We start from the raw sequence: 19,942 nt of genomic DNA on the forward strand, positions 1-19,942 counted from the left end.
GTCCCTTTGAACTTGGGTACTTTTGCTTACTAAAACACCATTTTGTTCTAGGCTTTTATGTTCCTTAATTTTGTGCAGTGCTTAGGTACCACAAATATATACATTTAATACTGCAGCCAACTCTTGTGATTTTATCAGAAGTCATAAGGTATTTGGTGTTTCTCTGATGGCCTCAGCTCCTAGAATCATGTGACTAAGTAAGAATCTTAATTTTCATTTAAAAGGAAATTTATAACCCTCATGAATGTAGAACAAAGCTGGAAAATGTGAACCCTAAAGGCTCAATCACAGGAAAGTAAATAAAAAAAACCTAAAAGCTGTTTGGTTTCTTTTAATCTTATTTATATAAAAAATTGGTATGCTTGTGGTTGGCAATCCTGTAAATTATATAAAATCCTAATATAGCTAGGTCTTTGGGGGTGGTTCAGACTTTCAACTGTATGTGGATATTTTATATAACGAGCGCTAGTAAAATAAAGAAGTTAAACAAGAATCTGAACAAATGAACATCCTTTTTAAGCAATGAATTTCTAGCACCTGAAAGTTGGTGAGAGCATTAAGCGAAAGTCTTCACTGAAGAGCTATTATGTGTTCAATGAAAGAATCTTTTTATTATATTCATATATCTTCTTAAGGGTGCTTAAGAGCAGTGCAGGCTTTAATTTAGGTTCTGAGGTTTTGGCTGCAGGTTTGAGGGATAGAGCTTCTTGATGCTAAATGTACAAGTTCAAGTTTTCTTTTTCTTGAGTGGGTCCTACATGTGAACAAATGTGGCCAAACAAGATAGGAAGATAAAAGGCAGCTTTTAGCTATATGTCATTGATTCTTATAAGATAGACTGACTTTCTTCTGTGCAGAGAAAGCTGTTTAATCTTTCACAAGATGGATTAGGTTTCTCTTCTTAAAGAATGGATCAAGAAGTGGCATGAATGTGCACACACTAATCAGTGTAATTGTACATTTCAGACCAAAGGGAAAGGTGCCAAGAAACTCCTTACTGTTATGGAGTAGTTGGTAATGTTGTGCCTCTTGGAGATTGAATGTGAACAGTAGTCTGCTTGGCATCACTATTTCATTTAGTGAAGTGGAAGAATTTAGCAGGATATAGTCCATTAGAGCAATACTTTATTAAAGGAATCAAAGTATTTGGACCAGTAAGGACTTGAATAATTGCTTTTAGGTAGAGACCAGGGGTGAAATTCTGGTCCCACTGAAGTGGAGGAGAGTTTACCAGTGACTTCAAGAGAGCCACAATTTAACTTCTGGTCCTTCTTAAATGTCTAATAGTTTCTTTTGTCCAAAAAATTGATTTACCTGATGTAGACGGGGGTCTGGTTTTTGTTCTCTTTGGTCATTTGATTTTTTTTTAATTATTTTGAAAGGGAGTTGCCTTTAAAATTTAGTTTCAACCACTGCTAGAACAGCTTCTGCATGCTTCTTATAGGAAAATGTCTTGTGAAAAAGTAAGAAGTACAGTATCCTATTTGCTATCCTTTCTCTATGTAGTTTTACTGTATCTTTTAATTAAGTAAATGTCTGTTTACATTCTTGATGTAAAACCTCTCCATCTCCATGGCCTTTTGGAGATTTGAAGCTTTATGCAACCAGTGCAGACATTCCCCTATCAGAGGGAGAAAACCAAACATGCTCAATAGCGGCCCTTCTCGCCAACTGAGGAGTGGTATTGGTGAATTCCTTTCATTGTTCTTTCTTGGGAGAAGAGTGAACACAGTGTCTGTTATAGACAGAATAGTCTTTGTACACGAATCCAAAAATGCACCCTACAGTTCATAGTTTGCTAGACTGTTCATTATTGCCTCAAAACCTGTGTTAACACACTTCAATACAGTTGGGTTATCTAGCTCAGCATGGAAAGTCTAGTTCTTTCATTACCATTTTAGGGCAGATTATGAAATTACAAGAAGGTAATGTTGCCTTGACAGAATTATGAAGACAAGTTGGGTAATTTCAGCTGGTATTGAATGCAGCTCCTCACCTATTTACCAGTACTTCCTGCAGGAAGCACATTACACCTGCGCTGCAGAGATTCTACTGGCTTCCATTTCATGCAAGTCAGGGTGTTAGCATTGATCTATAAAGCTCTCTTTATTGTTTGTATTCTGTGTATCTCAGAAAGATCCTCTCTTGGTTTTTAACCCAGAGGTTGTGATGACATGCTCAAGATGATAAGCTCTAGAAATATCATTTGGGGGCTGGGAAGATGAAGTTCACAGTGGAAATTCCCCAGACTCTTTTGGTCTGATACAGGTTTTGACCTTCACAGCATGTTGCAAACCCTGTTCCTTTATTCTACGCTTTTTTCAGGGCTGAGTAAGGATGAGTAGATTCAGATTAGGTGAAACTTGACTTTTGTTTTGTATGGGGTTTTTAAAGACTGCATTCTGTGTACATCTGGAGTGTCAGGTTAGGTATGTTTTATAAATCAAAAGATATAAAGAAGCTGTGTGCATGGAAGGGAATTTAATAGTCTCAGTCATTGATATCTGGTTTGTAAAAAGATAATAGGGTGACTGACAATCAGTAAGAAAACGTGTTTTAAAGAAAATTTAAATTGAAGTTTCCTAGGTAAGAAGAGAGCTGTCTAATAAATAAATAAATTACTATGGAAGTGTTTAGACTGTAGTTAGATAATACAAATCATTAAAAAAAAATGTATTGCCAAAAAGGGACATATTTTAGGAAGTTTGTGCTTTTGTGCTTATAAATCTGAACATTCGGAATTAGGAGGAGCAGAACCGGTCTCTTTACCACTAACTGAATTTAACAGCCTCGTCTCTCCTTGAATAAGTTTCATAACAAATTTTTAAAAAAAACTTCCAATCACCTTGGGCAGTCAGAAAAAAATCATCCTTAAAATAGAAAAAAAATGTAAATGATCATTTGAAAGTATGTAGAAATTTCACTAAAATAAGGGGGATAATGCAGATAACATTTAAACAAAACCTGAGTGAAGTTCAGGAAGAACAGAATCTGAAAGAGAATCTTCAGAAGTTCTGTTTTCGTACTGTATAGTTTTTTATCACGTTCATCGCCCTACTTAGCCCAATCAAATTATTTTTCTCAATTGAATTGCTTAAAAGTGGCTGTATGTCATAAAAATGAAAAATGTGTGTTTCTCTCCCTGATCAACTACAGAAAGTTTTGACAAGAAAAAGAACTATTGCCTTTCTGCCTGAAGAGAAAATATCCTGATTGACAAGTCAAAGATTTACTGTGCATCTGAATAGACTTTGCAATATTGTATATTTTGTCATAATTTTAAGGTGTCTTTATGACTCCAGATTACCTTAATGCTCCTTTTCTTATTGGTTACCTTCCAATTTGTGCTTAATACGGGTTTTCGAAAGATGGGATGGGTCAGATGGAGGGGCCCATGCGTTATTTAAAATGCGTTCTGAAAAACTTCAGAACACAGAATAGCGTTTCAAACTTCTAACCCAATTCTTTCTAATGCAAAAAAGGTATCCGCAAATACATTCCATAGCGATAGGCAAGTGCTTCATGTGCACCAAGTCCTTCAACTTTTTCTGGTAGCTCTGATGTTCTCACAATTATTCTTCATAGAGTTCTATTTAACAATGAATTGATAAGGACTCCACTAACGGACTTCATACTTCGCTCTGATCATGCATCCAGTCTCTTGTGAAATCTTCAACATTATCCACCCTCTTTTCTAAAGCATCAGTTTTAGATGAGGGAGGGTGATTCAAGGTCATGATTACGGAAAGATTTGCATTAAGCAGGGTGTTTGATATCCTCCTCAGGGAGGTTTGAAGAGGGGATAGATATGCTTTTTTTCTGCTGAGCAAACAGAATCTCAAATAGCTGCAACCAATGGAGATTGAGGTAGATGACCAGAACTAAGAGTCCTTCCTTTTTCATATCCTCTGCTTTAGGAATCTCCGCTGTATGAGAACCTGAGACTCCTTTAGACTCCTTCTCATCTCTGTTGGTTTCTTTAGGAAGACCAGTAAACCAGTAGTTGCTTAGGCATTTATAAATTCTCCTCCCTCCCTCCTCCCTTCATGCACACACTCGTACTGTTGTGACATCATACAAAATCTCCCCTCATCCCCAACCAACACCTCACCGATATTCTGATAACATCTCTATGTAATCTTTCCAGTCCTTAGTGAGCATACTGTTATTGTAAGCCAATCAGTCTCATTTAATTTTTCATAGTTCTTTCTGGACACACTTCTGAGGAGAAAACTTATTTTTATTATTCTGAGAGAACCTCAGTTTCAACAAGTTAATAAGAAATTCTAAGGTACCAGTGCCTATCCAGCTGTCTCATGAGCTATAAATTGTATATACCCCTTATGGTAGTTTCTCACCAAGTTCCCATGAGCTTTTGAAGATTTAATTATAAACTGACTAAAATCGATGTCTTTGATAACTGGTGACCTATTTTAAATTGACAGCCTTTGTGAAGAATATTTTTTTTGGTATAAGATTGGCATCTGAAAAAGCCCTTGTTTCTGCAGCCTTTTAAAAGGATGTTTAATAATGTCTGATGCAATCAGTACTTGACCCTTTGTCTTATAGCAAAGTATTTGGGTTTATTGCTATGCCTAAATTGGATTTGTGTTTATGAATGTACAATGTTCAGTATCACTTGGATCAAACAATATTTTACATGTGTAATCAGCTGCAAATTATATATACAAATTTTTATAGGAGTCATCAAAAGAATAATTGCACTCCAAGATGCAAAATTAAATGTTGCATTGTTGTCCTGCAATTTTCATATTCACCTACATGGTATCTTCCAGTAAAGAACAAACCAGAAAAACCTACCCTTTTTGAAGCCGTGTTTTCTGTCTGCAAATTTACTTTGTTTGCTGCTGTCTGAGCTGCCCTATCTTCTCTCACCTATGGCCTGATCTATGAATTAGTCATGTACGTCAGTGATATTGTCACCTGCTACTTAGCAAGTATGGAAGCTTTGTTTCCTGGGATGTTGTCAGATATGTCAGTTGTACCATAAATGTAGGAGCCAGTCTCTTAATTTTATAAATTTGAAGGTTGTTTCTTTGTGTTTTCAAACTTACAGGACCAGATCATGTGGTATAAATGAGTGCAGCTCTCTTGACGGCAGTGGAACTGCACTGATTTACTGAGAATCTGGACCTTCATTTTTAATGTCTTTCATGTGTACTTGGGACCAAAATTCTGGAATCTCTCCTTCTGCCAGGAAGGCATAATCTCAGCTTTGTGTGACCACTTCTCATGTCTCAGTGCATATTAGCAGGAGAGGGAACTGGCTGTCTGATAATAGGCAAGTCTACCCCTTCTTCTTGCTACCCTCCTTCTACTCTTCCCATCTTACCGCTGGGTGGAGAATTTGAGGGAGGCACCAGAACCTTCACGTGTCTATCAAACCTATCTACTGGCGCAGCAGCCTGGGGATTCACCCAGAGTGAATGGTGGCTCAGAGGATTGGGAATGGTTTTTCACCTCTGGCTCCCCCGCTGAAACCATTCTAGGGTGGTAAAGTAACTACCATCTATCATCTAAGGGCTGTTTGGCCTGCATGAAATGAGTTGGTGGTTCAGTCCAGCGTGAAGTAGACTGGTGTCCACAGTACAGTTGCCTCATTGTTGACTGTCTCAACAGAGAACCTGTGGGTTGAGTGGACATAGAAATGGAATGATCATCTTATCCCTCCAGGTGAAGACGGAGGCACATTAGCAGACAGTATGGGGAAGCTTTCACTGTCATTGAACCCTTTGTGCCCATATCATGGATAAGCAGAGAATTTCAACCCTGAGGGCTGTCAGCCTAGCATTCTTGATGTTCTCTACACTAACACTGCTGCAAAAGAATGGCGTACTCATCAGAAATCTGGTTAAAGCTACTGCTTATTTAGAGCAGACAGAGTCCAGACTCTTTACCTCATCAGTGTTTATAACCTCACCTTTTTTCTTTCTCTACCCACAGAGTCATTGGTTTCCTTGAAGCTTTTGTGTGCATAAAGTTTGGTCAAGAGCTCTTCTCCAAAACACAAATATTGTATGTTGTGTTTTGGCTTCTTTGTGTGGTAAGTGAGACTTCTCGCTCATGAAACACAGTGCCCAGCAATGCCTTGAGGCCTCGATCCTGCAAACCTTATGTACCTGAGTAGTGTGTACATATACAAGAACTCCTGCTGAATTCAGTAAGTAAGGACTTCTTAACCCAGTAAGAGTTGCAGATGTGAGCCCTAATACTCTGAAAATTGTTAATGGTACAATGAATTTGTAAATACTCTTTCTTTAATAAACAAATTGGATTTACTAATATTCTCAGAGACAAAGGGTCAAACTCTCTCAAATGGAGTAGCTGCATTGACTCAGTGCAATTAAACCAGTAGAAATCTTGTCCCAAAGTTCTGTAAACATTTTTATGTTGTTTTTTCCACCCTTTTGTAGGCTGTTACAACTTTCCTGTGTTTATATGGAATGGTTTGGTATGCGGAGTACTCTGGCCACCGAGAAAAGGTACTTTGGTGGGGACTCAATTTTTATTTTAAGCCAAAATTAAGCTGCAACACAGCCACATTGTTATACATTCTTGTAAAGAGAATTCTGACATAGGAATCAAGGGTGTGATCCAGAGTCCTTTGAAGTGAGTTGGAAACGCTTCCATTGAAGTCAGTTGGCTTTGGAGTGGGCCCAAAGTGTGGTGTTGTCTTCAAGGAGCACTGTAATCCTAGCTGTACGAAATAGGGCTAACACTTTATCAAAGACTGGAATAATAAATAACTAATGTCTCCACTGTCTACATGAAAAGACAAGAAGAATATGAAAAATATTGAGAAAAGCTTTGTTAAAAGACAGACCACCTCGGAGCTGTTGCTTTATTGCCATTTTACGGTCCTGTTGTTGTATCAGCTATTTGTGCTTGATAATGAGATGGGGAAAGACCTTTACTTCCATTAGCATTTTTGTCAGAATTCTTCCTGCAGCTTTAATGCTACAAGTCCTAACCAAAAATGTAGTGGAAAGGAGAAGTGGAGATTGACTCAGCCTCCAAATGACGTGTGTCCTCCTTGTCTTTACAGACCTTGTCAGAAAGCGAGGACAGCCCATACAGCCCAGATGCCTCATGGCTTCATTCTAAATTCACTAAAGGTACTGCTGCTTTGCATGCACGTTCTGAGTGTTGTATCAGTGGGAATACAGCTCAGTCCTAACAAATGTATTTTGAGAAACCTACAGTAGAGGTTATTTGATCTACTTTCTGACCCACGCAATTCAAGTGCATCTAGAAATAAGCTGCAAAGCCACTTTTATTTTTCCCCACTGATTTCCTTTCCATTCATTAGAATGTGATTTAATTTTTAATGGAACAAATGGCTCTTCCGCCTGTTACTGTTCCATTCCTTTCTGTTCCAATGTTTGAGATTGGAGAATTTCACAACTTGGTTGGGCAGGTTTTCTCACTGAACATCCCCTGTATGGCTTCAAGTGAACAATGTGAGATGTGTTTTTATGCCTGCTTGTTAGTGAGCAGGCAGGAATGTGCCCAGGAGCTTATGTTCCTACTGACACTTACTAATGGCTTGACTACACGAACATTTAGTTCATGGCAAGTTGGGGTGCTAATCTACCCTGCACTAGCCTGCCACAGACTAGCTGTCCATGTGGACCCTACTGATGTGCGTTTTGTTTCAAAGAGAACTAGATCAAAGTATATTAGTTGATTAACGAGCTTAATGCAGTTCAGCAGGGTCCACACAGACAGTTAGTCAGCCACTTTTTATTGCAATGAAAATCAAGTAGGCAGCCTGTTTTCTCCTTCTCACACTTTAGTGAGGACCTTCCTGTGGAAAAAGGACAAGATTAGCATCTGGAAACTACCATTCAGAGGTTACACTCCAGGTGTATTTACATCATTAAAACAATATTTTCTTTTCAGTGTAACTTTCTAGAGTCCTGACACTTGAAGCACTTACAGATGTTTTTCTTCAGTTGCATGCACAGATTTCCTAGGTTGCCTGTATTGATTTCTTTTTGGTTTGTTATTTAAAGAAGCATATTAGATTGATTTCTTTAAAAAATACATCCATTAAAATAGATTTTTCAAGCATAGAAAAAGAAAATACTCTAATTGTTGGTCTAAAAACGTTAACAATGTCCCCTGACTTCATCAGAGTTATCTGCTCAAAGGCAAATTTTCTGCTAAAGTGTGCAAGAGGTTAATGCCAGTGTATATTCTTCATCATCATCAGACCTCTCCACCTGCAAAGGCCCAATGTGTGTGACAAAGATGCAAAATGAGAGATACTAAACAATTATTCATGCAGGAAACTTGGTGATGGGATTCATTCCATAATTCTCTTCAACCTCACTTTCATGGTTCTTAATTTCTAATGTAAATAATTGTCAACAGTATGAGGGAGATGTCACTCATTTTAATCCACATTCAAATTTGCCATCAGTTTAAATGAGGGACACTTCAGCATCACATTTTAATTTGTTAAATTTTTGAAGTTGTCTGGAGAGAGGTTTTCTTGCAGAAGCTGACAGAATAAATGTTTTAATTTGGCCACTAGATGGAGTGCTAGTATCAAACAAATAGTTTCAGCCTGCAATAATTACAGTAGTTTAAACTTTACATATCTAGGAAACCTTAAAAACTAAAACAGTGAAGAATTGTTTTCAACAGTCAGCTCCAAATCTTAAATGGATTTTGATTTCTTTGTAGGTACTGAAGATAGTCCACCAAAACATTCAGGCACCATTGAGAGCCATTCATCTAGAAGAAGGAATCGTCATTCCAAAACAAAAGTAACCAATGGAATTGGCAAGAAATAAGATCAGTCTCTAAAGATGTTCCAGAGTATGCCTAGACATGAGAAGGAAAACTGGACCTCGTTCTGAATTCCCTATTAGAAGGTTAATAAGAAAACAGGTGGAAGATGAGGGAAAATGTTTGCAGCATCCGAAGGATCTAATACCTTTTAAAATGTAGCCATCAGTGTATTGCAGATCATTGTCTGTTGCCATGTGCCATTCACTGACTTAAATCTAGTTTCTTCAGCACTTGGCATTCAGAAACAAGTAGTAGTATGTTGAAAGGAAAAATAGTTTGCTCTTGGCAGGTATGTGAAGGTGTATGTTCAGGTATCCCAATTTGCATTTTTAATATCTTTGTTAGTTGAGAACATTAACCCAAATGCTAATGGACAATGACCAGATGTTTTGGGGTTTTTTGTTTGATTTGGGGGAGGGAAACACCATGGGATTGGTTGGTTGTTTTTGTGTCTTTGTTTTTATTCGTTTTTTTGTTTTGAAACATATGCAATCTTTGATTAAAAGCAGCTCTGCCCTTCATTCCCAATCAGATAACTAAACTTTTCCATACTAATGGTTCCTTTTATTTTAAGTATTTTTTAAAAATTCCATATTTTTATCCAATTGCTCATTTTTATTTAATGACACTCTCTCCACTCGGTGGCAGGATTTTACCAGCTGGGGAATGTGTCCAGGTTTCTTATAAAGGTTGCAGAGTTAATTTCAAATGTTTCCTCGTTTCTGATTCTGTTCCCTATCCCATTTGTTAAAGCCTAATTCCAATGCATATATGAAACTTGTTACACAGTAGTGAGGGCTATACCTGTTGACCCCAGGGGCAGATGATGTATTGATCAGTTTACTTCCCCCCACCCCCCATTCCCATTTACTGCTGTGTATTAGCTGCACGTAGTGTTATGTGTTCAGTACTAGTAGGTATTACTCTTTCAGTTGTGTCATACTTTGTAAAATACTTGCCCTTTGCTTTGCCTCAAGTTTTAAATAAGATTCACGTTAAAGGCAGCTTGAAGGCTTTTGGTACTGCCCCATCTGGTGATAAGGCAGCTTCTTCACGAAGTACTGTAGCTCACTTTTTTGTAAGTTTACAATCATTCGTAAAGACTCACTGTGTTGCTGAGAGTAGAAGGGTTCACACAATATTATTGTGTTTATACAGTGTTTTCCTATTTCCTAACATGCTATCAAATAGCAAACAAACCACATATTTGAAACATCCATACTAATTATGATCTGAAAGTGGGTGATTCCCTCAAACTGCAGCTAGCATAACGATTATTCTTTAAATAAACCTGTGAGATCAGTCAGTTCCCGTACTAAATTAGCAGATTTTTATTTTTTTGGTGCCAACTGGGTTGTGGGGCCTATAACCCTAGAAAGCTCAGCAAAGCAGACAGGTTAAGACAAATAAATAACATCCATGAGTCACTAGTCCTTGTAATAATTAAGATTTAATTTCTGAGAAATGTTACTGTGATTTGCCACAGGTTATGTACTATAAAATGCTGTAAAGATTTTATCATACAAGTGTATGACACTGTAAATAGGAAAACCATTCTGTGTATTCCATGACGACCTATGTGCCACGGATTATCAAAAATTTGAATGCACTTATTATGCTCCTGCCTAACTCATTGGAAGCCCTTTTAATTTTCTTCAGTCCAACACAAATGTACAACTTAAGAACTAAATTGTATTGAAAGCTGCTATATCATTTTTCTGCAACTATGTTGAATTTTACAGGAAAAAAGGTCTAGAAGACTTTTTTGGATTTTTCTACAAATATTCTGTTTTCATTTATATTACCAATGCTGTAGTCTGTGGCATCTCCATTTGTTCTTGGTATGCTGCTTATTGTTGAATGTATTTGCAAGTTTCTTTGGCTACTCGAATTTGTTACTTTTATATTTCACTTGTTTATAATTCAGTCACTGCAACACTGAGGATGGCATTGTGAATGGTTTTTCCCATTGATTCAATACCAAAGCAAGAAGTTGAAGTTTAACATCATATTTACATTTTGTATTTCAGATGTATAATTTTTATTTTAAAGGACACAGTTTTTCAAAAGTGAGAGCCTGTTTTGTACTTGCAAAATATGTGCACACTCGCATTGTACATATAAAACACACCCTGGCTTGTGAAAACTGGGGCTTATGTATACAGTTATCCATTTCCCACACACAGTGGGTATATGCAAATGTTTTGCAAGTGCAGAACTGGTACTCACATTTGTGAATTGGACCCTAAAAAATTAAAAGAGGAAATATGAAGAAAGTTGAAGGTTCATCTGTTGAAGGTTCCGACTTCTTTGAATTCTGTTACACTAGCACAGGTCAGACCAGTAAAACATAGGTCAGGACCTTCAACTCATAATGCCTATGGAAAAGGAATGTCCAGAAAAGACATCTTTCACGTGTTTCCCCTAGTGTTTTTTTGTTTTTATTTTTTTGAAAATTAAAGGGAGAGTGGGGGAATCAGGGGGGAAGTTAAGTAGAGTCTTTTAGGCAGTTTGAAAAATGGCACTTTCTGCACTCCACCAGCAATCCTGGCTGCAATTGACAAGTGTTCTGACAATTCATCCACTGCCTGACAAGTGCTATTTCCACTCCATTTTCCATGGCAATGGGCCTTGCATTGGCATAAATAGGATGGTGCTTTTGATCACTGCTGTAAATCTGAAGTAATTATCATTTCCCCCCTTATCGCTGTACTCCACATACAATTCATGTGCAATGGCCAGTGAGAATGATGAATAACTTGAGCTGTTATATTAACTAATTTCCTTGTATCAAGAATTCTGCTGCTTGAATAGTCATTGTTACTGTTACAAATGCACTGTCCCTTTTTTACCCATTCTTTGTCCTTCCAGGTCTTCTCATCTTACCTTCCTTTTATTCTCTTCTCTCTCCTATTATTCCGTCCTCCAGTTTTAAAACAAGCTATTCCCTGCCATTGAAAGGACTGAATTTGCCCTCCAGAGACGTTACTTAATGTTAGTCATTGAAGGGGGGCTAATTCAGTCCAGCATGGCATAAGCAGAGGATAGTGGCAACACTTTACAACGCTGAGTGGATTTAATAGCAATAGACAGTTTTCAGGATGGGGAATGCTGGGAGGGTATACAGTGAACCGGAAGCCACCAAAAGTGAACCTCACTATCAGCTGCCAGTATTAAAGCTGGATGGAGAGCTGTGTACATGAAACACAGTATCTAATAAAATACATGGAGGAGCTTGATTTCTGTTGTTCTTTTGTTACTCGGCTGTGAAGAAAATAGTTTGCTGTTTCATCTATTAAAGCCTTGGTATTTACTACATTATCACAAGATGACACACCAATTACCATGTGTTTAACATTGTTTTCAATAAAATTGCTCTGTACTGATTGCGAAGTATCGTATTTTGCAGTAACTCAGTAAAACAACCCATGTCAACAATATGTGTTTGTCATCTATATACAACAGGGTACAGCAGGTGATCACTTGTTAGAAGCTGTTAATTTTTATACTACTAATTGCAGACTGACGCATTCATCCACTTCCATCATAGAACCGAGGCTATAACACTCTGAGGTCTCACTGCAATCTGCTACTTGAGAGGAGAGCAGACTTTTAAAATACATCAGTAATATCACAGCTTTCTCTTGTTTCTGACACTACTTCTCAGGTGTCTAGCAGGCAGAATACCTCTGTTCTAGTAAACCTAGCTATTCATTTTGCATTTTGGATATGTTACTTTATTATTGCAGACCACATAGATATGGAAGAAGTGAGTTGTCACAAAGTAGCTTTGATTGCAGACCTTCTAAGGTGAACAGAAAGGTTTCTCATGGAGGAACAGGAAGACACGGGTTACTGCAGGTGGGTTTACGCTCATGCCTCCATCAGTGAAGTACAATAGCAACATTTGGATAATAGGAATACTTAGACTTAGTTTTCACAGCCAATGTAGTTGCTGCAGCAGCACTATTCTTATACTGTATAAAAACGGAGTGTTAAACATGATTTTTATTTGCTATTGAAATATGCTAAAAACACCAGGCAGCACAGTGTCTAGACACTGCAGGCACAAATTGAGGCCTATATTCTATCATGAGAAGCTTCTGAAAGACCTACTCAGAATGCTGATACTCATTGTCTGCAAAAGCATGGCCTGTTTTACATGTGAGATACAGAACTTGTAATTTACAACCAGCCATGTGCACTGCTGCCTCTGGATAGTGAATGCAAACAGTATGTGCAGCACTGTGTGTATCTTTTCTCAGGAACAGGAGAGGTTTTCAATGCTAAAAAGAAGTAAATGTGAAAAGTAGAAAAGCAAAAAAAAGAGGTGTGTGTGTTTGTGTGTGTATATATATGTGTGTATATATATACACACACAAACTGGTCACTGGATGAGTAGTTTTCTGTTCCTTGAGTGACCAGAGCAGGGGCTGCACTAAAGTAATCAGGGACCTGCTAGAACCAGTTAAGGCAGGCAGGCTAATTAGGACACCTGGAGCCAATTAAGAAGAAGCTGCTAGAATCAATTAAGGCAGGCTAATCAGGGCATGTGGGTTTTAAGAGGAGCTCACTTCAGTTTGTGGTGTGAGTGTGAGGAGCTGGGAGCAAGAGGTGCAAGGAGCTGAGAGGGCGAGGGTGTGCTGCTGGAGGACTGAGGAGCACAAGCATTATCAGACACCAGGAGGAAGGTCCTGTGGTGAGAATAAGGAAGGTGTTTGGAGGAGGCCATGGGGAAGTAACCCAGGGAGTTGTAGCTGTCATGCAGCTGTTACAGGAGGCACTACAGACAGCTGCAGTCCACAGGGCCCTGGGCTGGAACCCGGAGTAGAGGGTGGGCCCAGGTTCCCCCCAAACCTCCCAATTGACCTGGACTGTCGTTTCTTCCAGAGGAGAAGGTCTCTGGGCTGTTCCCCAACCCACATGATGAATCTCTGAGGCAAGAAAATCCGCCAATAAGCGCAGGACCCACCAAGACAGAGGAAGAACTTTGTCACAATATATATAAAATCCTCTTTGCCAGAGGATGTTGTGAAGGCCAAGACTAACAAGGTTCAAAAAGAACTAGATAAATTCACGGAGGATCGCTCCATCAGTGGCTGTTAGCTAGGATGGGCAGGGATAGTGTCCCTAGCCTCTGTTTGCCAGAAGCTGGATATGGGTGCCAGGATGGATCACTTGATGATTACCTGTTCTGTTCATTCCCTCTGAAGCACCTGGCATTGGCCACTATCAGAAGACAGGATACTGGGCTAGGTGGATCATTCTTATAGTCTTACGCTTTTATGATATGTTAATCTCAGGCCAGGAAGGGCTCAGAGCGCCTCCCCCAAAAGATTTCAAAACATAAAACCTCTCAATTCACAGCAAAATGGTTAATGGATGCCATTGACTTCAGTGGGAAGATTTGGTCCTTATTGAATAACCTCTGGAGCAATGGACATTTGGCTTATCCTCTCCACTTTCACAGCTTGTACTGAAGACTGATTCTGTATTTTACAGGCACATTCAGTGGAAACTGGAGGGGAAACTTTTATTTTTAAGTTGATTCTTCTATTCCAGGGTGCCAAAGGCAGCACGCGAGCTGATTTTCCGTGGCACTCACACTGCCTGGGTCCTAGCCACTGGTCTGGGGGGCTCTGCATTTTAATTTAATTTTAAATGAAGCTTCTTAAACATTTTAAAAACCTTATTTGCTTTACATACAACAATAGTTTAGTTGTATATTATAGATTTATAGAAAGAGACCTTCTAAAAACATTAAAATGTATTACTGGCACGTGAAACCTTAACTCAGAGTGAATAAATGAAGACTCGGCACACCACTTCTGAAAGGTTGCCGACCCCTATTCTATTCCCTTCTTGAAAGCAGTGCGCTGTAGTGAGCTCAACTCTTTTTTGTTTACATGATTGCACTGGTATTTTCACTGTTCTTCATATGTTGGTTCATTACTGATAACTGGATTCATCCTCAGTAGAATTTGTGTAATAAATCCTGAATATCCTCATACTTTAATAAGTACAATGTGGTTCCATGTTGAACTCTGCGTTAGTTTTATGGACTTATAAAGTGTTTGAAGATCCCTTTGTCATAGGCTCCTGTTGTCTCCCCACTGTGGATCTTATCCTAGTGTTTCCATTGTCAATCTGCAGCCCTGGTCTCAAGCTTGGGAACATGACACTTCACACAAGGGGGCAGTCTTTAAAGCTCCCACTCTATTCTAGAGTCTGATTTATGACCTGGCAGGAGCATAAACCTCAGCTTTTCACTTCAAAAAAATAAAGGAAAAGCCTGGGAAAGAATGCAAATTATAAACACTGAGTTCCTATAATCAGCAATAATGCAAGCACCAGACTATACTGCAGTGTACATATGGATTTAATTTTAGTATTTTTTCATACTTTTAAGGTTGCAGATAGAAATGAAAAGTCCTGATGACTTATTTTGTGTGGGTATTCTGTTTGTTTTCAAACCCACAGTACTTTTATGGACTTTACAGTATGAGCTTTAGGTAAACAGATATTACATCAGATGGGGGGGAAGTTTTAAGTGCTCGGTGACATGATTTTAAAATGCACATTGACAAAATCTGCATAATTTCATCTAAATATCCCAAGTTTATATTTTCACCAAAATGCTTGAAAGCAGCTTGAATTGTTGTCTTGTCAGGGCATTAACAGTCTCCCTTCTGTGGGTATGTATGGTGCCTGGCACAAGTGGGCACCAGTCTTGGGTGTGGCCTCTAGGTGATGCCTTATTACAAATACAAAATAAGGCCTGAATTTTCAAAAGTTGCTTTGTAATTTTGGGAGGCTAACTTCTTTCCTCCCAGCCTGATGTTCCAGAGGAATCTACAGCACCCATTGACTTCAATTACATGTACTGTACACACAAACCTACAAACTATTACTGTTATCAAAGAATGTTATACTTATAAAAAAAATAACCAAAGCAAAACACACACAAATGAATAGGTTTTGGAAGCGTTTTAATTAAAACGTTAAATGGTAGCTTTCACCTTGACAGCTTAAAAATAGTCTTTGGAGAGAGACTTCTACTGAGTTTCCAGCACACAGCCACAACCACCAGTTTGTTGTCCAAATAGCTTTCCTGTTGGAAGGGAGTACAGATCTCTCCAACAGTCCTTTGGGAGGGGATCTGTGGGCAGGGCCCTTCTGGCTTTCCTCCCATTACCAACACTCATTGGGTGGGATGTGGAGCTAGGAGGATGACTGCTGTTTGAAAAAGCTGTTCAATTTTGCTGAGAAAAACTCTTATACTGTCAGTAGTGGGCCATTCCAGGACCCACAATGCCTTGTGCTCTTTCACAAGAGCCAGCATCTCTGGTTGTGGTAAAGAGGCTGCAAGCTTGCTTGCTTGAAACCCACTCTCTTATTCTCGCATCTCTGGTCTTGTTGAGGAACCTGAGACTACTAAATACAAAATATTATTTCTTCTTCTATTATGTGCTCTGGGGTTGGTGAGAAGTCACTACATCATGGCAAATTTTAGATCTTCTCACGCTACTAAATAATTTTTATTTTTTTCTGGTAAAAGCCAAGAAGTGTTAAAGATTTTGAAAATGCTATTTATAATAGAGACCTCAACATGGGTTGTCATTATCAATGACAGCTGCTTTGTAGGAGTTAGTATTGAGGCAAGTCCACGTATTAATGTCTAAAAGATCCTAGCTGTTAAAAAAAAATCCATTTCAGTTCTGATTGATTGATGGTCGGGTGCTTCATAAGTTGAAAGAAGAATCAACAGCCCACGGTTCTGAGAAAAGGAAACACAGAACCTCATTGTCCCTAACTCTGTTCTATATTGCTACATCACAGAGGGTAATGTGCAATGTTGCTTTTTTGTTTTAACCTGACTTTTAGCATTTATTCTCACTGATTCTTGCCTGGAGGAAAAACAGTACAGTAATGGAAATAACTAAGGTATATTTTTGTTAACCAAAAACGTACTCTGCCAAAATTTGATATACCTTTTATTAAATTAGTCAAGATGATGTGGTTTCTTTTCTCTACATGTGCTGGAAGAACAGTAGGTGTCCCGAAGCACACAATGTTGCCATTACATGTTTTTTTTTATATATATATATATATATTTAGTTCTGCATGTCAGCTTGTTTTGCCACATTTGAATCACAAGTTTGCTAGGATCAGCACATTCCATTTGACCGCATTTAGAATAAGTTTAAAGAGTAGCAGGGAAATGGATTGGAAAAAGCTGAGGAGCAATAGAAATACTGCAGTTATGACCAAAAAATGATGCTGGTAGCTTTGCAGTTGCACAAATCAGTGGTTCTCAACCACGGGGATGCATACCCCTGGGGGTACACAGGTCTTCTAGGGGGTACATCAACTTGTCTAGATAGTTGCCTAGTGTTACAACAGGCTACATTAAAAGCACTAGCAAAGTCAGTACATATTACCATAGCACCTAGGAGCCTTAAGCACAGACCAGGACCTCATTGTGCTAGGCTCTGTACAAACAGAACAAAAAGACAGTCACTGCCATCATGTTTCTTGGGGTTTGTGGTTTGTTTTTGTTGTTGGGTTTTTTGGCTGTGGTACCATGACTCCTTGGCCCATGTTACGACAGCACTTCCAAAGCAACTATTAACTTGGTAAATACAGTCCCCACAAATAATGTGGAGCACTGGAACTGATTTTGCCACTCCTCAGCAGCCATTGTAACCTGAGACTTCAAAGCTGAGGACACGCTGGATTCTGGCCATTGCGTTTTAAAAATGGCATGAATTATTCCCCTTTTACAACTAACTTCATCGGGTTGCAGAGGCATGCCTCTTGTTTGCAGAATTATGTTTGGCTTTGTATGCATGGGCACACATTTTCTTCTAGTATCTGTTTACAGGAAACTATGCATCTGTCTGCAGTCTGGCCACAGTCCTGCCCCCACCATAAATACAAATAATTTAAGACCCTTCATGTTTCTTGTCTTTGATTTTAAAAAAATACAATCAGTTGATCTGACCTCATGTGCACCATATGATTTTTCCTGGTGTCTTCTATTTACCTAACAGTACAGCTAGGTTAATTGAGGGGAAAGAAAAAACAAATGACTCTCTACAAGGTCAAAAAGTTTGAGAGTATTTTTTTTCCTTCCATGACCTCAAAAATTTTTCAATTTTTTCCCCTTTCACTGTCAGAAGCTGGGACTGGATGATGGGGTGGATCACTCGATAAATTGCCCTGTTCTATTCATTCCCTCTGAAGCATCTGGCATCAGCCACTGTCAGAAGACAGGATGCTGGGCTAGGTGAACCAGTGGTCTGACCCAGTGTGGCCATTCTTATGTTCTCTGAAGCACTGCTGTGGTTTGTCTGCTGGGATCATTTGGGTGGGATCATTTGGGTGTATCTCATCTGTCAATTCTCTGCCATTGCAGGGGCCTTAGGTATTGGTGGCACCTTAGGTCCCTCTTGTTCTCTACCTATGGCACAGTTTAGTGTCCTGAGAACTGAAATGCTTTGGTCTAACTAAAGTCGAAATGCTTTGGTCTAACTAAAGTCTTTGTACTTCGTATAGGGGTATCTGATCTGAGTGAAGTGTAATGGCCTGTGACACACAGGACGTCGGACTAGATTATGTAATGGTCCCTTCTGGCCTTCAACTCTAAGCGCTATTTAATATGAATTATGATTGGGTTGAAGAAGGTGAATGGGAAGGTGTGGGTTCCACAAGACAAGCTGTCTTCATTAAGACACAGTTTGAGATCTCCTGCTTTAGAGGAAAACATGTAAGACTATGCTACTGAATGTGCCATATACTGCGCCACATACTGCTGAAGCACCTCATTCTACGAGAGAGGGGAGCTGATAGCAGAAATTCTCTGAGTGCACCTGGGCTCTGATACTTGCTCTGCCTTGGTCTGAAATGGCTTTCTGGGCACACACTAAAGGCCATCTAATTGATTGGATTTTTGTAGTAGGGTGAAGGCATGTTCTCAGGGCAAAAGTGGGGATGGTTGGAGTTTTTCTACAGCGGATGCCTGGCTGAGATGATTTCCCCCCCGCCCCCACATTCCTCTTGAATGTTAGTTTTAATGCTGCCGGGCGTATTATGCTGTAATATCAAGTAAGCATCAGGGTGCCTGGATCTCCCATGTAGGCATTTTTTAGATAGTTATTTAAATCAAAATAAAACGTATAAATGAATCATGATTAACCTAAGAAGCCTTGGTGTTAGAGCAAATTAAGTTTAAAGTTAATGGGTCACATCATCCTTGGTTTAATTCAATTAACTGCAGTGACCTAACACCAGGGCTGAATAGGACTGTGTATTTTTTTTCTAACTAAGAGACAGTCAAAAAGAAGTTTGATTATTTTGTGATCAGGTGGAACTGGATTTCGGTAGATTCTTGTCTAAGAGCAATGAAGACATCAATTCTTCATTAAATGACATATAAGTCTTCCAATGAAGGTGGCATTCCCTTTGTAGGGGTTGCCAAAGGGATTACCCAGGGTGCTCTTACTCTGTCCCTGCCCCTAATTTGTGTGTGTGTGTGCAAAGAGTCAGCAGTGGGGAAGGCAAATAAAAATCAGTTCCTGCACATACTTTCCATAGCGCGGAGGCCTCATCAGTGGCCCTGACCGCTGTTCCCCCAGGAAAGCCGAAGCAACGAAGAATTTATTTTTGAGGAGGTAGAGTCCCCTGCAGCTGCCATGCTCTAAACCTCTGTATGTCCCAGAGAGGCTTATAGGGAGGGATACATTGATTGTAAATTAACTCAATGTGGCCTAATGCTCCCCTGACTGTTTTATCCACCTGCTGCCTCTCCTTTTGTACTTTGCGTGTAAGCACTCCAGAACGGGGATTGTCTTTGTTACATAGCCCTACAGTGCCTAGTACAATAGGCTTCTAGCCTCTACCACAATAAAGCAATGCTATTCTTAGAGAATGGGTCTACAAAGTTCACTCATCCTCTTGAGAAAATTAAAATCCTCATAAAAAAAAAACAAACCTGCCAGTGTTTTCAGAAAGCCCCTTTCTTGCCTGAAATCCTGTTATAAACTATACTGTATGTTCACTCAATAAAAAGGGATCCTATTTTTTCTTCCTTGCCCACTTTGCCCCACTCCCAGTGCCCTGC

The 19,942-nt window shown here is 39.1% G+C and overlaps 1 protein-coding gene across 2 annotated transcripts in view; it reads left to right on the forward strand.

Moving 5' to 3' along the window:
• The window catches only part of PTDSS1 (phosphatidylserine synthase 1), a 58,730-nt gene extending 46,475 nt beyond the window's left edge, over positions 1 to 12,255 (forward strand). For both annotated transcript variants that reach the window (XM_034763331.1, XM_034763332.1), the window contains exons 10-13: positions 5,965 to 6,064; positions 6,435 to 6,503; positions 7,067 to 7,136; positions 8,713 to 12,255. In XM_034763331.1, coding sequence (XP_034619222.1) covers positions 5,965 to 6,064; positions 6,435 to 6,503; positions 7,067 to 7,136; positions 8,713 to 8,822 — 349 coding nt within the window. In that variant the 3' untranslated portion in view covers positions 8,823 to 12,255. The remainder of the gene's footprint in view (positions 1 to 5,964; positions 6,065 to 6,434; positions 6,504 to 7,066; positions 7,137 to 8,712) is intronic.
• The last annotated feature ends 7,687 nt before the right edge of the window (positions 12,256 to 19,942 follow it).

This window comes from Trachemys scripta, chromosome 2, assembly GCF_013100865.1.
Source record: "Trachemys scripta elegans isolate TJP31775 chromosome 2, CAS_Tse_1.0, whole genome shotgun sequence".
NCBI classification, from domain to species: Eukaryota; Metazoa; Chordata; order Testudines; family Emydidae; genus Trachemys; species Trachemys scripta.